We start from the raw sequence: 18,882 nt of genomic DNA on the forward strand, positions 1-18,882 counted from the left end.
TAGCATGTCACAAACTCACTTTTTAGCGTGCTAAAATTCTCAGCTTGTCCGAAATCCCTCACTACTTAGTACACTATATCATGGGGTTCATCATTTTGTCGAGGTGTCCGAATCCACAATCCCAAAATTTCCCAGAAGTCCCTGAAGAAACAGTGTGCATCGATGCCCACTAGATTGGTGATTATAGACCACAATGCATTGCGTTTCATTGTTTTGTCTTTAGAAAAATTTAGGTACCGTAATCTTTTTTTTTATAAATCATCTATGTTTTCATCAGAATAAAGTGGATTCATAGTTTTGGTAAAATGTTATTACTTTGGCAAATTGGTCACATTATGTTTAGCATTAAAAACAATTGTTAGCATGTGTTCAAATTTACGACATTTGACAAACAAAACCTTTTTTTTTTAAGTAGGACTTTAATGTCCTAAACTTATGAGAAAATATTCATAATTTTTAAATTGTGAGAATAATGGCGTTAATTTACAAATTTAAAACACGTAAATTTATGAGAAAAAGTCATATATAAACAAGAAAAAAACTGTAATTTTCCGGTAAATCGGAAACTCAGTGAGCGTATACGTTAGTATCTTAATGGACTTGAAATTTTCTTTATATTTTTTTCAGGTTTATCTACACGAGAGCTGTGCTGTGGTGTAGCGCTCCCACCTCACAGAAAAAATTATGATTCGAATCCCGGCCGGGTTTTTCTGTGTGGCGTTTGCATGTTCTGTGTTTCCTCCCACACTCCACAGACATGCTTCATATGTTGATCAATGTCTGTAAATTGCCCCCTTTGGTGTGAATATGAGTGTGTTTTGGATGAATGTCATCCAGGCTGAACCCCGCCTTCACCCAACAGTGGTGAGGATAGGCTCCAGCAACCTCATTACCCCAAAACTGATTGAGAAGGTTCGGACTATTGATGGATGGATGAACACGACAAACCTACTTAAAATAGCCGTAGACATTGGTAACATGTCAAACCTACTTATATTTACTTTGGGGTTTGTTTTCTGTTTGTATAAACTCAAAAAAATGATTTAAAAGATCGTTATCTGAATGTGGGAACATGTGTGCCAGCACTTTTAAATTTGGTATAACGGTTCGTCTATCATCTACTCCACCGTTTTATGTATTTTTTCTATTTATAGATGAACATTTTGTGAAATTTAGAACCAACATTTGATAGTTTCATTAAAAATGTTGTGCGTCTGATGTAAGTTTTCCTTCCTGTTAGTTGGAATTTCCTTTCAAAAGTTCCCTTCTCCTCACAAACACTGATGACTCCAGCAGTGATGGTGAGGCCACAACTATGCTCAACAGACTTGGGACCCTGCATCTGTCACATATCCTGGAACCTTCTCCCAGTGTTCTTCAGAAGGGTTCTTTCTCTCAGGTTTCCTAAACCTTTCACTGAAGAACTTCTGAAGCTGCAGTTTCAGTATTTATTTTTCTTCTCCCATCAGTCTGGACGCTTCCAGGACTTATGGAAAAAACCAGCAGAGGAAACCATCACATGAGAACACGTCATGTCAAGTTTTACATGACTCATGGAGACCCCGAGGAACGACGTCTCAGCGGTGAAAAATCTTTCGTTGGGCAGAAAAACTCCCGCCATATAAATAAGATCTGAACCAACCGAGGGCCGTGTCCGACACACTTATTCTGGGGACACAATTTTGTGTAAATTATAAAGATTTATACTCTGTTTTTTTCTCTTTATGGCTAATTAAAAAAATAATTTAATCGTATTGTTTCTTGAGAAACCTGAAGTGACACTCACAGCGTCACTCCAGACTGACCTGGTTTCGTTTGTGACAAAACAGTTTATCGTCTTCAACCAGGACAAGTCCAGACTAGTAAACAATATTTCACCTATTTCCTCCTTTTGCTTCCTCTGCCTACTTTTTTAGAAATAAATGTTATCATTTCAAAGTAAAAGCTTCCACCATTAAAAAAAAGAAGATTTTTTATAAAGTAAAACTGTCAGAAAACAGTAAATTCATATGATGACATGTATGGAGTTATTTGTTTTATTATAGTTGAATAGATTCCTGTAAATGTTTTGTACAAATAAACTGTAATACTTTTTGAACGAAAAAAATCACCGACCGTTAATTTAAATATACGCTGATATCTTTTATTAATAATTTGATTTTTAGTATTCATGCATGTTAGTAATCTATTTAGGGTTGTTATAAAACCGAACACCAAGACTATGGATGTTAAAATAAAATAAAGAAATGGATAAAATCAAATGTATTCTGTGTTAACTGACAAACTTTTGTTTTAAATGAGATGCGTATAAAAAAAGAGATTTCTTTTGAATTTTCTTGTTTTTGTTTTTTTTTACAATGAAGACTGTTTTTACTGATTGTGTGGTTACAACAGAATAACACAACAACAATTAAATTCAACCCTCACTTATAAAATTAAAACCTGAGACATCAAATCTATGGAACAACTCAAAGCAATTAGGATCACATTTTACACAAATTCAACATTTTGAAAGTTCTACATTCGTGTAGCTTAAAAACACTTTGGTAGAAAATCATACTCTTTGAAATTAAATACATAAAACCTGAGAACATCAAAAACATGCTTCATAGGTTGATTGGCAACTCTAAATTGTCCCTAGGTGTGAGTGTGAGAGTGAATGGGTGTGTGTTCGTGAACATTCTACCCTGCGACAGACTGGCGACCTGTCCATGTTGTCCCCTGCCTTCGCCCACAAGTGGCCGGGATAGGCTCCGGCAACACCGTGACCCCGAAAGGGAAAAACGGTAGAAAATGAATGAATGAATGAAAACCTGACGGGTATTCCAGGAAGCATGTTTAAACTAGCCTGACTTTAACCCTGAACTCTGGCTGAAATCCGCCTGAACTTGCTTACTCTGGGTATGTCGATTCCAATAGACCGGATATGAGTTGGTGTAATTACACTCGACTTGGTAACCCTGGGTTAATGCACGTGCACGGCATGTACATAAAGACATTCTCAATGGATCGCCGATTCACAGAGTCACCATGGAAACGTGTGGAGAAAAAAAGGGAGCGCGACACTTCAGTGAGACGGAGTCTGAGCTTTTAATGAGGGCGTATAAAGATTATAGGTCCATCAAAAAAATAATATGGCTGCATCATCAAAAGAAAGAGTTTCTGCTTGTAGTAGAAGAACAGACAAAGTAAACGCACGAGTTTCTGATCTTCCATTTTCCTTGTGACGCATATATATATATAACTTATCCAATTTTGCCCACTTACCATAAATGAATTACTTATTGGTAACAAGTAATTGAGTTAAGTTTATTCAACCTAATTTCTTACGTCTATAAAACTCAATAATTGTTTATACAACTCAAATTTACATATTTATCTAACTAAATGTCATATTACTCCAATTCAATTAATCTTTTTTCCATCTTAATTAATTATAATTCTTGAACTCTCATATGTCTAAATGAACGCAGCGCTAGACACAGTGTGTATGCAATTATTTTAGGAAATTCCATCAAAGTAAAATAACTGTCTGAACTGAACTACGTGTTATTTTTAAACTGACTTAACAAAAAAATGATTTTTTTAATTATCTTAACTGAAGCAAATGATTAAGTTAGATCAACAAAGTTTATCTTTCCAACATCCATACATTGTCTTATCAGCCTCTCACGGTGGAAAAAGTATTATCTGAGCTTCTTCATCCACTAAATCATCTTCAAATGGACACGCCATGCTGCTTCACCTCTCTGAAAACAAAATAAACTTCAACTAAACCTGCTCCGGACCAGGTTATGTTGCTATAGCAACTTGACCTACTCTGGAACATACCTCCATTTCTGGTACCGAAAGCTGAGGTTATCAACTTCCTTAGCCTCACACTTACCGTGGGAGCTAGCATAACATGCTTCCTGGAATACCCCCCTGCTTTCTTTTAAAATTGTTTCGATTCTGAGAATAAACCTCTGTGACGTGATACTACGTCACTACGCCACGCCCCCTTGCTTAAAGCTCAATAATCGCAGGTCGAAAAGTTAGTCGATGATCAGAAGTGGTTGCAGTCGGACTTCAAATCGTCTTCAAAGGTTTCTACAAGCATTAAACGTAAGTTTTAGTTTACGTTATTAACGAAAATATGAGCTAAGAGCGCATTTAATGTGTCCCTTTTAAAATATAACCGAAACTTGTTTGTTTTAACTTTAAAGCTTTTCCGGCGTTTTCATCTTAAATACTTTTCTTCTTTATTTTTATTCGAATAATTTGTCCCAACTTTATCTTTAGTTTTTGTCGTGGCGGCTGTCGGTTCTTGTCAGTTTTTTTGTTTTTATTTTGTTTTTCGTCGAAACCTTTTCTGTCAGTTGTCGTAAATCGGCCTGAACTGTCGTGACTCGATTTCCGCTGAACTTTAAGTTTCCTCTTGTGTCTTCATAAAAACGGAAAAGATGTTTTTTCTTTTCTTTTTTTGTCATTATATTTAAATAGGACTGTTAATCGTTATGATGGCACAGAAAACACAAATGTGTACAGTTTCCACCCTCTTAAATGCAGAGATTTACTACAAGTGTCAATTAATGGGTTCCCAGGGAATCTGAGGTTTTATTTTGATAATAAAAAGGAATCAAAGGGGATTTTTGATTCTTTTAGTTTGAAAATCCCCTCAGCAGACTTTGCTCATATTTTTGTGTTTGTCAGAAGTATTTCGTAACATTTCCATTCACTTCAGAGTCAGAACCTGCTGACTAACACCCGCTGGCTTCCCACCCCTACAGTAAACCAGCATGACCAACGGGCACATGGAAGGCATCAACGGCTCTGCTGGAGCCACGGTTCTGGACCCCATATCCGCCTCAGACCTGGAGGACATAGAGAATACGATGGAGCATAAACTAATGAGGGCCTTTGCCCAGCGGCGGCAGCTGAAGAGGAGCCCAGAGGCCCTGGAGGAGCCTAACCCGGCAGAGACTAACCCGGCTGCAAACGCTCCGGCGCCAGACAACGAAGGAACCACCAAAGAGCCAAACAGGAAGGGGAAGAACAAGAGGAAAAAGGGCTGGAGGCGCATACCCATCATCGGAAAATGTATTAGTCCCAAAACAGAAGAACCAGAACCAGAACCCAAAGCTGCTCCTGAACCCAAAGTTCTGCTCAGAAGTTTCTTACCGGAAAAAAGTGAGTGGAAATCAAAGTCTCATTTCTGTCACTATGAAGTAAAACTCTGAAGATTTTCAAAGTAAAACAAAATCAAAAAGCTAAATAGAAAAAGATCCATTTTCAGAAAAGAAATGTGAATAAAAATGTCAGTTTTTCCAAATAATTATTTCACTTTAATTCAGATGAAACCCTTTTTTTGTATGAACTGAAGCTAAAACCGTTTTGGAAAAGTCAGAAACCCCTGATGACTCCAGATTTTGTCCTCCAGCTGCAGAGAATGAGTTTGAAAAAGTGGCCAAGCGTCTGACGGGCATCGCCGATGAAGTCGAGTTCATAGCGACCGATGAGTATGAGTCAGACGGCGGAGAGGGAGACCTGGAGAAGCTCATCGGCCTGCTGCTGCGGGAAAGCGGCGACATGCTCAACCAGAAGGTAGGAAATGCTCCAGGCGGGGTTTCTGAGGGGAAAAAAGCCACCAAAGTGATTCATGCTTTTGTGTGTCTGCAGATGGAAGAGGAAAAGGTCAACCCCACAGTTCTGTTCAGCTACAGCTTCTTTGAGAACCTCCTGACCACCTTCCTGGAGAGGATAGGCTACAGAAACTCCAGATCGGACGATCTGAGGCCCCAAGCGTCCACAGAAACTCAGGTCGCTGTGGCGTGCGAGGTGAGACGAGATTTATCTTTTCCTTTTGTGGAAAACCGATATCTTGATGAGCCTATGCCGTTTTTTTTCCCGCCAGATCACTAGTCGTCTGTCAGCGGTGGACACCCTCCCCTCGAGCCGCATGCTGAACTTTGGAGCCGCGTATCTTCGGCAGCATTACTCACACTGGGTGCAGCAGCAGAGTCAACACGTACGTGTTTCATGCTCTTATTTTGACGAGCCGCCTGACTCACTGACTCACGGTTTTCCTTCACCATCTGGTTTTACAGGAAGCAGAACTCCACAGCGGGGAGGAAGAGGAGGAAGTGGAGTGACGGGGGTTCTTCCAGAGGTGGCGGCGCCTCCTGGAGGCCACGCCTCAAAGATGCAGGCCAAATTCAGACTTGGTGTTGTGTGTGCCGAAGCAGCTCCTCTATCTTCAATATATACTTAAAAAACATTGAGGAGTTATTTTTGTAGCATTAATGAAGTTAATGACCATTAAGTTTATCTTTAAATGAAATCTGTGGTACTTCAAACAGAGCCATTAGCAACTGCACTTTCTCCAAAACCAAAATAAAATCCATCAAATGATTGGTGCTGAATTTGTCTGTCTGTGAATCTTAGTTTTGAATTATTAAAACTTGTTTCATTACCATTTAGTCTCATCTGGTTGTGTTTTTTCTGATTTTTACTGCTGCATTTGAGGCATAATTCAGATTTAGCCTATAAATCTGTGGAACTTTACAAAAGCTGTAAAACCTTTTATTTTGAAAGGGATTTTGGTTTCTGCCTCTATTGTGAATCGATAAACATCCCAAAATGTTTCTTTTTAAAGTAAAATAATAGCAAATGTAAAAATAATTACAATTTATTTTAATGTTAAGCATTTTTTTTAGTTTATTTGAATAATTTAGTCCAGGAATTAAATAAATTCAGTTAACCCAATAAACATGAATATCACTGTGTATTCAATGTAAAAATGTCTATTTATGGTTAGGATTCATCTTATTTTATTGGTTTTCCAATCAATTTATGAGTCAGTATCTTAAATATATTTGTTTTCTAATGTTTTTTTTTGTGTATTTGTTCTGTGTTTATGCTTAAAATAAACAATTTAGGAAATGTTCAGGATGAGTGTTCAGGTAATTATGGTGGGATGTAAAAGGAGGAGGTAAAAAGATTTCAGTTGCAAATAAAACAAAACAAAAACCTCCCATTAAAGCCTTTTTGTGGATGCATAGAGTTCATGCCTCCAATGCAAACAGCCATAATACATTTATTGAGGGACGCTGCAGGACGGATTAACCCTGGAGAACCCAAGAGCGACTTTCTTCTGGGCTTCAAAATCATTTTGACCTTTGCTGATTCCCAAGTTGAAGAAACAAACCAAAAATTATCAGAAAATAAGAAAACATAAATACATAAATCTATAAAATGTATATAACATTTTTGCCAAATTTGACCCTGTGGGTTCTTCAGGGTTAGGATTGACAGTCAGCGAAGCCGGTGACTAATCGGTCATTTTGTGGTACGAGCACCAAATTTGACATGGAGTTAGTTTCTCTTTCCGAAAAACACGCTAGTTACCAGATTATTAATAAATGGCAGCCATACACTTATTCTTACAAAAAATAGTTGCCCCAATCTCAACAACGTGGGCTGTTCATGAAAAAAAGGAAGTCTTTAAACTTGAGGTGTCCCTACAAAATAGTATTACATGTACATTACATGTATTTGAAAAATCTTGGATTATCTCCTGGCTAACGCCCTTCTGTGCAAAATTTGGTCCTTGTACCACAAAATGCGCGATTATTGAAATAACCGACTTCACTAAAGCTGGCTGGGTTGCTTTTGGCCCATAAACCAAATTTTGGACATGTATGCCTTATGGCCACTAGGGGGCCCTAAAGTAGCATCTTTAGCCACATTTTGAAGACAGAGAAAAACACTTGTCTTCATGTAGCTGCTAATGAAAAAAGTCCTTTACTGATGTATTTATGCTATTATTTTTTTCTAGAACGTTTTTTTGTACAAAAAAATAATCTAAGTTATTTTATCCCAGGCCGGACTTTGGACATGCTTGTTTTAGACATTCATTTTCTCAGTGAACAAGTCCCACTTGATCACTTAGAAAAATATTCATCCACATGTTTCTATTTGAAGCAGTTTCAATTTATTATACTTTTGACAACAGCACATACAAGTTCCTTTCAAAATAAAATCAAATCCTGTGCCAAATAAAATGTTCCTGCTGCAGAAGTTTTTATTCTTATTCTCTACAATGTGAGGCACAAAAAGGACAACACTAAAACAGTTTCATTCGTTTTAAAGACTTATTTAAAACTTTGACCTCTTTAGTGTCATTTACCTAAATAAAATTAAAGACTTTTACTTGATGAAGTTTACAATAAAAACACACATTTAAACAGTAAATGACAGTAAATCAAACCTTTTACAATCACAATAAAAATCTAAACAGAAATGACAAAAGTTAAATAAATAATATATTATTTATTCCAGTTATTAGCATTTTTCATTAGAGCCAGAGTTACAATAAAGGGTGATTTAAACAGAATAAAACAATAGGGAAAAAAGTAGTTTAAAAACAAAGAATTACACTAATAAAAATAAAATAAGTAATTAGCCTATAAAAGAAAAAAAAGAAATAACCAGCATTTTTAGAGAAACATAAAATATTTGGGAAAAAAATGTTGTTGCAATTTTCATTAAAGTTTGTGGGTTATCTTTTTTTTTAATTTAATGTTTTTAGTCCCAAAGTTCATAAAATTTGGAACCAACTATAAGTTGACAGTGCAGTTCCTGGTCTGGCCACAGGGGGCTGGCTTCACTTCAGGCTTTCAGGCTGCCTGCAGTTTTCTGCCTTAGCGGCTCCTGGAAATGAGATCCGACCCGTTCACGCGCCTCTCCTGCCTCCGCCTGAACCTGCTCTCTGACGACAGGCGGCGGGAGCGCCACGCGCGGACGCTCATTTCCCCGCGGCGCCGCAGAGGATGAGGACTCTGTGATGTTCAACGGAAAGTACTCCCCCACGCGGCCCGCGGCCCCAGACGACTCCCCGCTGGGCGTCCAGGCGCTGTTCGTCCAGAAGTCGCGGCTGACTCCTCCGCACGAGGCCCCGGAGGCGACGTGGCCGCCGCCGGGGGCCAAGATGCGGTTCCCCAAAGCCAACAAGGGCGCCATGGTGGTGCGGCCGGTGCGCCGGCACCCCTCCTTGCCGTCCACCGACGGTGACACCGAGAGCCGGGACGCCGCATGGGGGGAGGGACGGAAGCCGAAACCGAGGAGCTACAACGGCAGGAACGGGGCAGAAGCGTACGAGGGCGGACCGCACCGGGGCAGGAAGAAGAGCTTCCGGCCCCCGGACGTCAGGACCATCTTCAACCCAGGAGAGAGGGACCCCCGCGTGAAGGAAGAGTCTGGGGAGGGACACACGTTCGAGCCCGGGGAGTTCACCTGGTGTGACGTCTGCTGCGCCTTCATCCTGCAGGGTGGGCTCACCTGTACAGGTGAGTTCTGAGCTGGAAGCTTCATCAAACGTCAAATCAACTTGGACTAATGGGACTTTTTTAGATCAGAACAAACAAACTTTATTTTTTACCTAATTTGTTGACTTTTAGTTCAGTTTTCAGACCAAACTTAAACAAAATCACATGTTTAAAACCAAAAATAACATAAAGTCTTAAAATAAAACTGAGTTTATTCAAGTTCTGACCAAAATAACCCAAGAAAAACTATTGAGATCCAACCGTGTGGTTCTGGTACCAAGAACCATCAGAGAATCCTTCTGGAGGAGCGACAGGCTTCCCCTGAGTGACAGCTTCAGGAATGCTTCACACCTGGAATGCAGGTGGCATGCGGCGGGACAGGTTCTAGAAGGAGCCCGCGTGGATGGATGGCCTAGTGCGAGCACGGCTGTTCTTCAGCGGCCGGCCATTGTTTCAGGAACAATGGAGGCGAGGAGCAGATAAAGAGGCAGGTTTGTTTCCTCGTGTTTGAGTTCTTTAGCTGAAGATGTCTGGAGTTCAGGAACTTTCTGGTTTGGCAGCGTGTCTATGGGACAAATGACGGTTGTCATCCAAAGTGGGTCAGAACGATGATCCAGAACCACGTGGAGAAAAGAAACAGTTTTACGTTCAACAGAACCAATCTGTGAAGCGGGTTGGAAATAAACATCTGTAGGATCAAACAGGAAATGACATCACCTAAAGGTTACGGTATAAGTTGACAATTCATGGCTTCATTTTTATGATCATAATCCTATGATCATAAAACCTGAAATTAATCACAAGAAAAAAAGTTGCATGATGGTAGAGTGGTTAGCACTCTCGCCTCAAAGCGAGAAGGTTCGAATCCCGGCTGCTTCATAGGTTGATTGGTTATTCTAAATTGCGTGACAGACTGTTTAGGGGGAACCCCGCCTTCACGCAGCACTAGATGGGATAGGCTCCAGCAACCCGTAGAGGGTTGAGAAGATGGATGGATGGATCCATGACTGCGTCAGACCTTCATGATGTCTGCAGATGGTCGGTCTGCGCAATGCAGTCGTTGTTGTCCTCTCTGCAGACGTGTAACTCTTCCTCCATCGTACCAAAAATGATCCATTTACTACCTCACAAACAGTCACTCATGAACAGATTACAGACAAACCGAATGTTGGTTATATCGGTTCAAAGGGATAAATCCTTCGAGCAGGTGCACTGATTCAATTTAAGTCTTTTCGATTCTGTTGGATCAACAGTTTTCAGTGAGAAAAAAACAAAAAAACACAAAAAATACCCTAAAAATCATATATTTGTTTTTCGGTTATGAAATGTAGGAAATGTAGTCATTGTACATGTGTAAAAAGCTAAATACGGCTTAAAAATATGAGTGTCATGTGAGATTCTCACCTGGTAAAGGTTAAACTATAATCGTGCTTAATGGCTTTAACACCTTGAATCTCGAGTTGTTTGATTTGTTAACTATCAGAGGTCGTAGTATCAAACCCTGAGGTACTCCACACCTGATTATTTCAGACCAATAAAGAAAAAGTAAGGCAATGTTCACACTGCAGACTGAAAGGACCCAATTCCGATTTTCTTTTGCCCCTATGTGACCTGTATCTTACGGAGCCCGTGTCCTGACATAAAGATATTAAAATATATCTTGTTCCCACAGATTAATATCTTGTTCCCACAGATTATTATGTCGTTCCCTCAAAATACTATTCCCTTCACTCGAAATACTATCCCGTTCCCTCGAAATGATTAACCTGTACGAACGCAATAATTAATCCGTTCGAACGCAATCTGGGTCATTTCACGGCCACAGAGGGGATCACAAAAATTCACATTTAATAGGAAATGTGAACGGCCTTGCAAAAAAAATTTTTTGAGCATTAAACCCTGCAGCGTGAACGTAGCCTATGATCGGCCTTCAGCCTTATTGTTTTGCGCTCCTTAACAGCCTTTCAGGAGGAATTTATGGATCTTTGCGTCAAAGGCCGTGTTCTCGTGCGTGGATTTTCTCCGGGGACTTCGGCTTCCTCCCACCGTCCAGGAGTGGCCGGAATAGGCTCGGGTGACCCCAAAAGGGACAAAACGGGTTTAGAAGATCAATAAAATAATCTGTGGTTCATGCGTGAAAAGTCTGTTGGACATATGTGGAACGGTCGTGGAAAGCCACAAATTTGTTTACGCATCTTGCAAAAATCATGCACGATTGCGTAAGATTTGGATACAAACTACGTAAAAACTGCGTAAAAAAGTCAAACTGCTGAAAACCGAATTCATGCATCGACGGACATCTGAACACATGGACGACATCACGCGTGCATCATGGAAGGCCGACAACATGTCCGTAGTGACTGTTCTGGATCAGGTTCTGCTTTTGTTACAAACACAAATAGTTTGTGGGTCTTTGGATAAAAAGATCCACCAAGAGATGTCTTTAGTTTCCGTCTCGGGTGCAGGACGTTCCTCCCGCACGGAAGCGTCTTTACAGTTTGATCCCTCAGAGGAACAAAAAATCCTCTGCCAGCAGGAAGGAAGAACCCGTCCAGCCGGTCCTGACCGGAGGAAAAACCTGCAAACTTTTAACAGGATTAAACTGTTGCTGATCCACGAGGAAACAGAAACCTTCCATCAGAGCCGAGGGTCTTCATCCGTTTGGGTTCGCTGTTCGATTCCGGTCTCTTCATTAATGATGGGCTGAAAGAGAAAGCTTCTGTGTAACCAGATCTCCAGCCTCGTCTGAGCTTTCCTGATTTGCAAACCTGGACGGACACTGAAACAAATAAAAGTTATTATAAAAACTAAGAGATATATATAAACCATATATAACTAAAATAATTAGAAAATTTAAAAAAATGGTTTTAGTAGATTTTCTATGAAAAAAAGGAACTAAAGATACAGAAGACAAGAGAAAAACATCAGAAAAGGGAGAAAACTGACAGAGATTTTGACAAAATAAATCTGGATACTGATAAACAACATCTATCCGTTTTACTGATCAATAGATTCAAATGTAAAACCTTTATTTAAAAGCAGTAAAACGTACAGAAGGAGATGAGGACCTTAAAGGAACAGTCAGAACATCATTGTGGACCAGGCGCTTTCACGCCAGCGCGGCCGATTTCAAACCTCAGTGAGAAATTCTGGAGCCCGCCCGCCTTCCTTCTGCGTGTCTGTCAGCTGCTGGGGGCCCCACCCACAGTGGACGGTGATACACCCCCCCTCGGGGACCTCACACACACCGGGGAGGGAGGACGCTCCTCTTCAGTGTGCTTTCAAACAGAAGTCCTGAACTGCAGGCGGATTAGCTTCAGGATGGGGTTTGTCCAGATCGCTGGCAGGACGGCCCGCAGACTTTCACGCTACTTCGACCGTTTCTCCAAAGTACTGCGGCGCTCCGGACGCCTGGAGGTCCGGTGGCTGTGCAGGAGCGGCGGTGAGTCCCTGGCTCAGCGGCCCATGTTCTGGTTCTGACTTTTATTTTTTCTCGTTGTCATGACTACAAACCTCTGTATAAAGTTAAGGTTAGATGGGCACGCTTGGCAGGGAACGTCTTTGGTTACAGTTTGAATCCGGCGGTTCAGATGAATTTCACAGCGTCTCAGTGAGGACAGCTGTGCAAACATGCGCTCTGCTGCCTTCATACTTTTTGTGGCTACATTTATTGTAGAGGGCTTATGTCCCAATTCTGTGATAAAATACCTGAGTTCATGTCATAGCAACTGTGAAGCAGCATGGCGAGGGTTCAACGCCGCCTTTGCACACTTTAAACCTCTATCAACACGTTTTCTTTTGGGATTTGTGTGAAAAGAAGTCCAGACTTGGAAAAAAAAAGCTGCACCTGCATAGAGCGTCTCCCCATCTGCTGTGGAAGAGTGACTCACCCCTCTGCTGTGGTAGACGGTCTCACCCCTCTGCTGTGGTAGAGCGTCTCACTACCTGCTGTGGTAGAGCGTCTCCCCCCACTGCTGTGGAAGAACATCTCACCCTTCTGCTATAGTGGAGCGTCTCACCTATCTGCTGTGGTGGAGCGTCTCACCCATCTTCTGTGGAACAACATCTCCCCCCTCTGCTGTGGTAGAACGTCTCACCCCTCTGCTGGGGTAGAACATCTGACTACCTGCTGTGGTAGAGCGTCTCACCCCTCTGCTGGGGTAGAACGTCTCACTACCTGCTGTGGTAGAGTGTCTCCCCCTCTGCTGTGGTAGACGGTCTCACCCCTCTGCTGTGGTAGAGCGTCTCACTACCTGCTGTGGTAGAGCGTCTCCCCCCACTGCTGTGGAAGGACATCTCACCCTTCTGCTATAGTGGAGCGTCTCACCTATCTGCTGTGGTGGAGCGTCTCACCCATCTGCTGTGGAACAACATCTCCCCCCACTGTTGTGGTAGAGTGTCTCCCCCTCTGCTGTGGTAGAACGTCTCACCGCTCTGCTGTGGTAGAACGTCTCACTACCTGCTGTGGTAGAACGTCTCACCCCTCTGCTGGGGTGGAGCCTCTCACCCCTCTGCTGGGGTAGAACGTCTCACTACCTGCTGTGGTAGAACGTCTCACCCCTCTGCTGTGATGGAACGTCTCACTACCTGCTGTGGTGGAGCGTCTCACCCCTCTGCGATGGTGGAGCCTCTCACCCCTCTGCTGGGGTAGAACGTCTCACTACCTGCTGTGGTGGAGCGTCTCCCCATCTGCTGTGGTAGAACGTCTCACCCCTCTGCTGTGATGGAACGTCTCACTACCTGCTGGGGTAGAACGTCTCACTACCTGCTGTGGTGGAGCGTGAAATAATTCTGAATCCTTTTAGCATTTAATTAGAGAACAAATCCATTCATTGCAGTAAAATACAGAAAGTAACTCAATTTGAAACTATATGTTTAGAATAGTATAGATTAAAAAAATAAGCCAAAGTCCTTAATAATTTTTATCGAGTTCTGTGGTGTATTCTGCGGTAAATCAAACCATTGAAGGCAAGGAAGAAGAGATCAAACCCTCGTATTTTCCTGCTATTAGTGGTTAGTATTTTGAATTTTCTCACTCACAGCCAGCTCAGCTTCATTTTGTGAATTCCAGCCTTCTGTTTGTGCTCTGAAGGCTGTTTTTCTGCAGCGGAGCTCTAAGAATCGCTGGGCAGCGTTTGAATCCGTCTCTGTAAACACAGACTTCATTATAGACTCGGTGCGAGAAGAGACAGAAAAAAGTCCAAAGCGTTTGGAATACTCCGTGTCGTAGTCCTCTCTGGATTCGTTGATGCTAAAGGAATTATTTAGTAGATCAATAACTGTAGGATTTTCATGAAATAATCATATTTTCTGTCGAACATCATGTAGATCCTGAGAAGTTATTTCCATTTCTATAAAACTTTGTTTTTCTTAAAGCAAATGAAATTCAGCTTAATATAAATGTCATTTATTTCATATTTGTTAAATATTCATGGGAATACAAAGTTAAAACATATTTGGAATGGCATTAGGTATCAAATGGGTTCATAAAACTTTTCCAGTGCGATCCAGCCTTTTATTAAAAGCGTAGCCTTCTCACCAGGCTTAGATTTTGGGATATTTAACAAATGGGATGATATGGGTTTAAAACTTGCCTGTAACTTTTTCAAAAAAGGTGTTTTTCTGTCTTTTGGACAAATTCAAGATAGATTCAGAATATCACAACAAGAGTTTTTAGGTTTCCTACAGGTGAGACACTTTATTCAGACCTCTGCTTCCCAGGTGACCAATCAATCCCACACCCAGTAGAAAAACTTTCTTCTGAAATTTAATGAAAATACCACCTCCAAGAAGAAATTCCTTTCTCTCTGTTATCCACAATTAATGGCATCGAACCCTCTTACAAGTGAGAAATCTAAGTATCATTGGAAGACAGATTTGGGGATCGAACTTGATGTTGAAACTTGGTCAAACGCTTTTGTTTCTGCACAAAAAACATTTACATGCAGCAAACTCAGGGAGAACCAATATTGAATTTACACAGGACTCAATGCTGTAGGATCTTACTGCCACTGTGTTTGGCAGTCAGATTTTGGCAAAATGTTGCTACGGAGCTCAGCTCAATTTTCCATAGATCTTTTGCCCTGGACCCCGTTTTGTTTCTTTTAGGGCTGTCAGGGAGGTTGCCTGTGTTACCTGGACAGATAAGGCTGCTCCAAAAACCTTTACTCCTGGCTAGGAGATGCATACTACTACAATGGATACAAATGAAACCTCCATCCGTCACACAGTGGTACAGAGAGACTTAAGGTTTTTCCAATGGACCGCCTCAGTGATCTGCTAAAGGGTCTCCGACATTTTCAACTAGACGTGGCGTTGGCCAGCCTTGTTGAATTGGCTTTCACGTGGCGTAGAACTTTTGCTTCATTTTTGTGGTAAAAGGTCATGATTGTTTTTTTTGTTTTGTTTTTCCCAAATGGTAAACGTAAGAAAATACATTTGATTTAAACGTCCTGCCTTTTTGTTTGTCTGATTCTTTTTTTTTCTCCCCAGAATGATTGCAGATGTCTTGTTTTTTTATTCTCAGATGCTACTTTACGAGTCAATTTGATTCCTCGAGAATTATTTGATATACTTGTAACCCTTGTGCTATCCTAGGCACTTTAACATTGGGAGTTGGGTCATCTAGACCCACTAGACAGTGCTCTGAACCTTTTTTCTTCAATGATTTGTGATCTTCACTGGTGTCCATGGATTACATGAAATCTTTCCACCTTTATCCATCTTTGTCATGGTAGGAATAACACGTCAATGTAAGGGGGGGGGGGTCATCTAAGATAGCACAAGGGTTAAAGGAGGCTCACATTTTGTATTTCTAAGTATTTAGTAACTGTTTTAAGAAAACGTCCCAACATGTTATTGCAACCTAAATAATGTGCACCTTTTACTATTAGATATCTGCTGTGCTGGTTGTGTTCTTTTCTTGAAAAGTTTATAAACTATAATTTAAAAAAAAAAAAAAAGTTAAAACGTTTTCAGATCAGATCAGAAAAGTGTTTTTACGCCTGAAATGACCTCGTGAGTCACAGACGGAGTCCGATGGCGAGGACTGAGCATTGAGACTGTGAGAATGCTGCCCTGCAGGTAAAGTTACTGTTTGCTCCACATTCGTTTGATTCATGGATAAAAACAGCTCAGAAGGGAGGAAGGTTGGATTTCACTGTCATTTCCGGCCTGTAGCTGATAAATCGACACCGAATTCCTCAATTGTGAGTTTGATCGTTTGAGTTTTTCTGAGTTTTCCTTTATTGACATTCCTTCACTTTTTTTCAGTTAAATCTGTTTGTGTAGTTAAAAAAAAACAAAAAAAAACTACATTTTGCATTAATGCATACGTACTAGAGATGTAAAAGATACAATGGGTTTGGAAAAACCAATCTAGTAATGAGAGTAACTGCAGCATCAGAACCAGATTATGTTGATAAAAAGGTATCAACATAATCTTGGTCGGACTTCGTTCGATTCTCCTCCTGTTGTGTCTTTACTGTCTGTCTTTTTATGTCCATGTGATGCAAACACAGACGTCCAATCACAAGCTCACTTCTACCAAGTCAGGTCAATTAAGGGTTAGGGGTTAACCTAAACATGAAAACCCTTTTTTTTCAAAGCGCTTAGATAAATTAAAGAGCCAAATTGTGCTTTTCTTAAGGCTTTTAGAGTTAACTAAGAGGCTTATATGATGATATATTACCTTTGGCACATCAAATGAATTAAATGCAATAGTTGTTTTCACAGCTCATTTTCCAACTCGGAAGAAAGATAACTAGATCTCTGAGGCTCCGCCTTTCGCTCCCATTCCGCCCATTTCATGACATCATCCTAGACCTGGCCTCTGCAGTGTTTCTACGTTTCCCCCACGAAACGACATCCAAACTTAAACAAAGATGGACGAGAATGTAAAAAGAAAGCGATTAGCCGATCATCACTAGCTCCACTGAGAAAGTGGGTGTGTCTTAGCCTGAGGGTGGGGCTGGCAGCGCAGACTTTTCCTGGAAGGGGCTGTTCCTCACTTTGTGATGTCACAATGTGAGAACCCGCTCGTTTTCATGGGTTGGGAGGGGCTGGTGCTCAGATTTTAGGTTTTTAGAGGAATACTCAGAAATGTGTGATCAAAACCTCGCTTTGGAGGATTTCTTTGTGATGAAGTAACATTAAATGAATTTTAAATGAATTAAAATGGAATAACTTAAGGTCACACTTTCTTTAACCACAAAGAACAAAACTGTCTAAAAGACCCAAACGACTGGTTTGAATCTTTGAAGCTGTTATGTCCTAATAGACATTTGTAGTTGGTTGCTTGAATAATAAGTTCCACGGGATTTTTATTTATAGTTTTAAATGTCAAATAAAAATAATACATATTAAATTAAAATAAAGAAATAAATTAAAATAAAGAAATAGTATTCATTAAAATAAATAAAAAATGTTTCAATTGTATCTATTTAGGTAGAACAGTTTGACTATCACTTTATCGTATCAACACAAAGTTCTTTTAGTTGTGGATAATGTATGGAGGTCAAAACATGTGAGAGGAAAGGATACACGACCCAAATATGATCCAGCTGCACAGAATCAGCTGAGTAACAGCCTCCTGGTTACACAAACTGTCCTGATCTATTGCTTCAGCTCATTAAATGGCACTGGAGAAGAAATAAAATCTGAAATTCTTCAAAAGTGCAATAGGAAAAGTGGTCTGAGTCGGATGAGGATCAGCTTGATAAACCGGTTTGTAAATTTGAGTTATAATGTTTTAAACTTGAAGAAATACTGCAAACGTACAAATAAGCGGCCTTACAAATACTTCACAATACATTTACCAGACGCACGACAATGGTACAGTCCATTGGTGGCTGTTCAAACCCCAAAGGAACTGCAAGACACCCCTGCACTCCTCTCTGTGACCCTCAGCAGACCCGGACAACCCACAAACCTGCAGAACCCATACGGGTCATGTGACTAAGGCTTAATCATGACTAATTCCTCACGAGTAAAAGCTAAAATGTTGTGAGCGTTAAAAGAGTTTCTACAGCTTTCATTCGCTGAAGGGCTGAATGAACGGACAGGAAGTCGGTCAGCGTGACCCCCCTCCAGTAATAACAAGCTGCATAAGTGATCACAAAGGAGACGGTTGGTGTGGACGGCTGAGTCAGCAGTCTGTCCGTCCTCCCTCCTCCTGCCTGTGCGTCCATCACCGAGGCCTCCATTTGACTGGTAAATCAGCCACTCAGCACTCGAGCGGCTCAGGCAGACGTTAGACGAGGCGACGGGCGGCATCCTACGAGCGAGGGTCCCGCGCGAGGAGGCACCCAACGCCAACAAAGATGGGAAATGGGAGCAGCCATGTGCAAACTGTCGAAGAAAGTCGGTCAGCACGTGAGGAAGAAGTCCACAGGGACGGGTGAGAGCCGGTCGCCAGAGAAAGCTTTTTGTCTGCAATGTTATAAAAATGGAAGTTCTGGTGTGGTGGCGGTCGAGATCGTCTTGTGTCTGTGCAGTTTGAATGACAGGGATCAAGTTCACGTCAATTAAACCCGAATAGAGATGGTTTTTTGAAACGTAAACAATTTGTACAGAAAAT

General features: G+C 41.0%; 2 protein-coding genes across 2 annotated transcripts in view; both read left to right on the forward strand.

Moving 5' to 3' along the window:
* Window positions 1–3,920: 3,920 nt before the first annotated feature.
* LOC101171794 (apoptosis facilitator Bcl-2-like protein 14) lies at window positions 3,921–6,454 on the forward strand. Its single transcript, XM_004083220.4, has 6 exons — window positions 3,921–4,104; window positions 4,770–5,169; window positions 5,420–5,583; window positions 5,659–5,817; window positions 5,894–6,007; window positions 6,087–6,454. Exons 2-6 carry the CDS (start codon window positions 4,779–4,781, stop codon window positions 6,129–6,131), a joined length of 873 nt encoding a protein of 290 aa, XP_004083268.1. The 5' UTR covers window positions 3,921–4,104; window positions 4,770–4,778; the 3' UTR covers window positions 6,132–6,454.
* A 2,055-nt stretch (window positions 6,455–8,509) lies between these two features.
* Window positions 8,510–18,882, forward strand: part of rassf3 (Ras association domain family member 3) — a 58,714-nt gene continuing 48,341 nt past the window's right edge. Inside the window, exon 1 of the mRNA XM_023952372.1 lies at window positions 8,510–9,326. Coding sequence (XP_023808140.1) covers window positions 8,825–9,326 — 502 coding nt within the window. The 5' untranslated portion in view covers window positions 8,510–8,824. The remainder of the gene's footprint in view (window positions 9,327–18,882) is intronic.

This window comes from Oryzias latipes, chromosome 23, assembly GCF_002234675.1.
Source record: "Oryzias latipes chromosome 23, ASM223467v1".
NCBI classification, from domain to species: Eukaryota; Metazoa; Chordata; class Actinopteri; order Beloniformes; family Adrianichthyidae; genus Oryzias; species Oryzias latipes.

What these genes read in the sequence shown, in the direction of transcription:
- LOC101171794 (XM_004083220.4), top strand. Translation starts at nt 4,779, where the DNA reads ATGACCAACGGGCACATGGAAGGCATCAACGGCTCTGCTGGAGCCACG. An exon ending in AAGTTTCTTACCGGAAAAAA is followed by an intron (nt 5,170 to 5,419) that starts GTGAGTGGAAAT and finishes TTTGTCCTCCAG; the next exon opens with CTGCAGAGAATGAGTTTGAA. An exon ending in TGCAGCAGCAGAGTCAACAC is followed by an intron (nt 6,008 to 6,086) that starts GTACGTGTTTCA and finishes CTGGTTTTACAG; the next exon opens with GAAGCAGAACTCCACAGCGG.